At 62.9% G+C, this 5,119-nt stretch overlaps 1 protein-coding gene across 1 annotated transcript; it reads right to left on the reverse strand.

Annotated features, from left to right (window-relative positions):
- Positions 1-2,272: 2,272 nt before the first annotated feature.
- LOC113489925 lies at positions 2,273-5,115 on the reverse strand. The gene is made up of 8 exons (XM_026866011.1): positions 4,779-5,115; positions 4,598-4,672; positions 4,414-4,491; positions 3,402-3,452; positions 3,295-3,330; positions 3,163-3,207; positions 2,836-2,979; positions 2,273-2,743 (listed from the first exon to the last, which is right to left on the reverse strand). Exons 1-8 carry the CDS (start codon positions 5,113-5,115, stop codon positions 2,406-2,408), a joined length of 1,104 nt encoding a protein of 367 aa, XP_026721812.1. The 3' UTR covers positions 2,273-2,405.
- Between the last annotated feature and the right edge of the window lie 4 nt (positions 5,116-5,119).

The following is a 5,119-nucleotide window of genomic DNA, read 5'->3' on the forward strand; positions in this document are numbered from 1 at the left end:
TGCACCCCCACTGCACCCACCACCACCCTGCACCCCCGACACCCTGCACCCCCACTGCATACCCGACACCCTGCACCCCCCCACCACTCTGCACCCCCACTGCATCCCATCACCACCCTGCACCCCACAACCACTCTGCACCCCCACTTCACCCCCACTACCCTGCACCCCCTGACACCCTGCACCCGCACAGCACCCCTACTGCACCCCACCACCTCCCTGCACCCCCCCTGCACCCCTCACATGCAGGGTCTAAACCTCCCTGATTCCTGGCTCTTCACACCGCTGTCTCCCCACTGCATGTCCAATGCCACCCCATGCACCCCGATCTGCAACCCTCAGAGCCCCCCACTGCAGGCCCTGATGTGACCCCCCCCTCCTCTACCCCCATCCCCCTCCCAGGGCACTCCCTCGTTGCACTTCACCTCGTTCCAGGGAGCCGCCCCCTCTCTGTTTGGGGTAACAGCCTGCCCCACTGCCCCAGCACCCCCAAAATTCAGGGAATGGGTGCCATGGTGTCCCAGGGCTGGAGGGAGGAGGCTGCAGCCTCTGGCGGGGAGCACGGCAGGGAGGAAGGCAGGGTGGCAGGGACCTCAGTGGGGTGACGGGGAGCACAGCAGTGGGGAGCATGGGCCACCACTGCCCGAAGGTGCCCCCCCTCCATTGCAGCCTCACTGGTTGGGAGCAGCAGGGCTCAGGAAGGGAGATCCCACCCTTATCCTGTCTTTGCCCACCCAGAGTGGTCCCCGAGGGGGAAAGTCAGGGCAGAGCTGTTTGCAGACCGCTGTAAGGCTTGGGGGCCAGAGCTGCTGGCCAGCAGCCAGCCGCTTTCTGCTCGCTGCCCGGGAACACAGAGGATGGTTTGTGTGCGGCCGTGGGAGCACATCCCCACCGGCGCTGGCCCTGCTCCTGGCAGCTCCCGCGGCCCCCGCTCCCTGCCCGCTGCATCACCGGGCCAGCGTGCCTCCGCAACACGGCCCTTCTCTCTGAGCCGGGGTGCAGAACTGGTGTGGGACGAGGGATGGTGCCGGGAGAGGTCACGGGCTTTCCCAGCACTGCTCACCCACGCTTCTCCCCCGCCAGATGCCAGCTGGGGTGTGACACTGCAGCTCGCTGGTGCTGTAGCCTGGCCACTTGCTGGTGGCCCCCGTTGGCCATGCCCCTGGCCACTCTCCATGGCTTGGCCATATGTGGGATGTTCCAGCTGGCTGGCATGTGTATCTGGAGGATGTGGGGTGCCTTGGCAAGCCCCTGGCAGACAGTGTTTCTGGTGGGGCAGACATCTGAGGCTGCAGTGGTCTGGGGTGTGCAGCAGGAAGGGCAGGAATTCAGGCACGTCTTGTTGGGGACCTGCAGGGACATGTACTACAACCTCACCCTGAAGGTCATGCACGGGATCTGAGCAGTGCCGGCCCCATGACATGCTCAAGATGGATGACAACTGTTTCAACAGGAACTGCCTGCCCACCTTCCTGGCTGTCTTTGACCTGGCATGGACTGCCCTCTACATGGGGTCCCTCTCCTCTGGGAAGAAGTGGCAGGTCACCTGCCAGCCCTCCAGCAAGTGGCACGTGGCGAGACAGGACTGACATATACCTCCCCTACACCAGTATCACTGGCTATATCCTCTATCTGTATGTGGCCAAGAGATTCTGAAGGCAGCTGGCACATCCACACCACCCCCATGGAGGATGTGGGCATCCTGGTGGAGGCAGTGGGAGTCCAGGCAAGAGCCAGTGACCGCTTTGCCATGATCCATGTCCTGCGGCCTGGAGCAGGAGGGGGGTCACCGCAGGATGCTTCAAGTCCTCCACAGCACCAGCTCAGACAGGCCCAGCTTGCCTGCTGGAAGTGGCCAGCCAAAGACCTGGTGACCAAGGGACCATGGCTGCATCATGTGCCGCCTCCCCAGGTCCAGTGCTGCCCCGCATCGCCCACTCCAGCCCCTTCCTTTGCAGAAGGATGCAGCCTGTGACTTGTCTGGGCTCCCAGCCTTCCCCAGCCCACCAGCATCTTCTGCTCCCCTGCATCCCTGCTCCCCTGTGCGGCCTGGCAGCACCTTCTCCAGGCTGGTGTCCTGCATGCCTCAGGGGGGCTGGAAGCTGTTGGGGAGCAAGCAGGGGCAGAGCAACACCATCTGCCCCATGGCGTGTGGCCTGGGAGTTTCTCGGGAGGCTGCAAATAGCCGAGTTCCCCTTCTGCTCATCTCGAAAGTGAGAAGGGGAACATCCCCCAAAGAGGGGGAAGAAATCGGTCGATTGTCATTGCTGGTACAAAAGCTATTTTTAATTTTATTAAAATGTCTCTCTTCTATAAACTTCCAAAATATCTGGGCCTCTGCTATAAAGATTTGTGCCGTGACTGTGTAGCAATGGCGTTGCCCCAGGGGCCGGGGATGGTGGCACTCATGGAAGGGTGCAGCTGGCGGCAGGGGACACCTGAGGCTCCTCTTTGTGATCCGGGGAGGTGTGGGAACTGTCCGGGGAGCAGGGTAACCCAAGGCCATCCTCAAAAAGAGGCATGTGGGGGATGTAGTGGCCAAGGGGGTCAAGGTGGGTCTGTGGCCGGAGCAGGAGCTGGTGCAGGGTCTCGCCCACCTGCACCAGGCTGTGGGAGAGGAGATGGAGGTGGGAGATGGTGTCGCTGGCCAGGCTTTCCAGCAGTGCCTGCTGCTGCCGTGACGTCTGCAGGATCTGCACCAGCAGCTGCTGGACGCTCTGGAGCAAGCCTGCCACGCCGGAGCCTGCAGTGAGAGGGGGGTCAGTGGCAGCAAACCCTCACCACATTTCCGAGGGCCCACTGTGAGGCTGTTGGGATGCTGCAGGGAGGACCCACCGTGCAGGCTTGTGTCTGATGCCTCTTCACCCGCTGCTGGCTGCTCACTCATGGCAGCCGTCCCGGGGGAGTCCGGGCCTGCGGCGGCCACTGACAGCACTCGGTTTCCTCTTACCATCCCTGGAGACGACTCACCAGGAAAACCTGTCATGATGGTTTGGCATGGAGGAAGGAAGCAACCATAGTGCTGGAGCCACCCAAGCCCCTGTGCTCAGCCTGAACTCACCGCTGAGGCCTGTGGGAGGCCCTGCTCTCTGTCCCCACTGGCCGACAGATCAGAACTGTCTCCTGGAGCAGGGGGACTTGGTCAAAGCCACAGACACTTACCAGCTTTTTGTTCGGCTCTTTCGTGCTTCAGGGCAGTGTGAGAGCCTGGAAAGAGAGCAGACACAGTCCATAAGCTGCAGCTACCTCCTGAACCAGGGTGCACGAGCACAGTGGCCTGGGTATGGTACTCACCCAGGAGGGGAAGGGATGGGACGCAGTGACCAGCATCTGCAATGAGAACCATATCAGACCCTGCTTGCAGGGGTTTACTGGGCTGAGTGGGGCAAGGAAAGCCTTACGTGGCATAGTGGGGGGAGCGGGCAGCACTCCAGCGACGTGGTCCCCACCGGCTGCCGGGAGAAAGCAGAGAGGAGAGATGCGCTGCTGACAGGACCTGCCAGGGGATCACCACCAGCCTGGGGTCTGCCCAGCTTGCCCCGGCCAGCCCCGCAGCCCGACATGCCCTAGCCACAGCTCCACAGCGCCCTGCAGGGCCCCAAAGCGTTTCACAAGCTAGATACAAAAGCAGGAGTCACTCACCCACCACTGCAATGCAGCCACCTCTGGGCTGGAAGGCAGCAGCGGCGTAGCAGCACGCAGCAGCGCTACACAACAGATTAGGACTGGAAGTGAAGGAGAATCCCACATCCACTTGAAACTGCAGGGGGAATTTAGGGAGACAGAAGGTAATTACCCAGTGCGGGATGCTGGCCGGGGCACCCATGCAAATAAGATCCAGGAACAGTATTCTGTGCCACCTCCGCACCAAACCCCGGGGAGTGAGCACAGTGAGGGGGGCACAGGATCTGCCCCTGGGTGGGCTGTGGGGCAGGGGAGCTGCAGGCACCTCTGGCCCTCACACCCAGTCCTAACTCATCCAAAGCCTTATGGGGTTACTGGGGAAGGGGGGACCAGGACCTGCTGAAGGAAGGGGAGTCACATGCCCTGCAGTGCTGCACAGCCATGAGAGACCCCTGGGCCAGATCAGGGCCACTGTCCCTTTGAGACCTTGAGCCTCGCAACCTGCCATGGGGCAGCCAGCAGCTTCACCATGCCCTCAGAGTGGGTCAGAGCTGGGGAACCCCTCCTGACCCGTCCCAGCCATTCCCATCCCTTCATGCTCTGGGGCTGGTTTGGAGCCAAAGCCTCTGGAGAGAGAAGTCCCAACACCCCCATTGGTGAGCATCCCTGCTGAGGCACTCGTGATGGGCCCCCCGACCCTCTAAGCTCCCCGTTCCCCTCATGCTGGCATGGGCTTGGGCTGGAGCCGTGGCCATGCAGCCCGGTGCAGCGGGGCAGACCGGTACTTACGGCTCTCTGGCTCATCCTTCGCACACTGCAGCAGCGGGGACAGCACTGTGCCCAGGGCATCCTCACCAGCATCATGGTCTGCAGAAAGAGGGTGGGGGGGTGCAGATAAGAGCTTCAGTAACTGGGTGCCTGCCATCCCACAGCCAGGACAAGCCCTGCTCTACCTGCCTGAGCCCATGGGTACCTGGTGGCTCTGGTGAGGATGGAGTGCGGGTGGCAAGGGCTGACCTGCGTCTCCTAGGGGGCAGCTTCACCAGGTCTAGAGGAAGAGAAAGAGATCATCAACATACCCGGGGTGGCCATGCAGCGCCAGTGCTCTCCCAGCACCCCATATCCAGCCTGTCCTGCCCGTCCCCGGCACCCACCTGGCATCCTCCGCTCGCCAAAGACGGGCCGCCCGGCCGCCTTCCAGATGCTCTTCATGGCTCGGTAGTGCGGGGGCAGGCGGGGAGAGTGGTGTCCTGCTCTCCGGCGCGTCTCCCGCTCCGAGTGGAAAGCCTGCTTGAGCGCCTTCCACTTGGAGCGGCACTGGGCCACGCTGCGCCCGTAGCCGGCCGCTGCCAGCCCCTGGGAGATCTCCCGCCACAGCGCCTCGTTGGGTCGCGACGTGGAGGCCATGAGCAGGGCGGCCTCCCCTGAGCCTCCCACCAGCGCCAGGAGGCTGCTGACCTCCGCCTGCGTCCAGGCTCTCCCGCGGGGCATGCTG

The sequence above is a fragment of the Athene cunicularia genome (genome assembly GCF_003259725.1).
Source record: "Athene cunicularia isolate RWA chromosome Z unlocalized genomic scaffold, athCun1 chrZ_part1, whole genome shotgun sequence".
In the NCBI taxonomy this organism is placed as follows: Eukaryota; Metazoa; Chordata; class Aves; order Strigiformes; family Strigidae; genus Athene; species Athene cunicularia.

What these genes read in the sequence shown, in the direction of transcription:
- LOC113489925 (XM_026866011.1), bottom strand. Translation starts at nt 5,115, where the DNA reads ATGCCCCGCGGGAGAGCCTGGACGCAGGCGGAGGTCAGCAGCCTCCTG. An exon ending in ATCCTCACCAGAGCCACCAG is followed by an intron (nt 4,492 to 4,597) that starts GTACCCATGGGC and finishes CTCTTTCTGCAG; the next exon opens with ACCATGATGCTGGTGAGGAT. An exon ending in AAGAGCCGAACAAAAAGCTG is followed by an intron (nt 2,980 to 3,162) that starts GTAAGTGTCTGT and finishes CCATCATGACAG; the next exon opens with GTTTTCCTGGTGAGTCGTCT.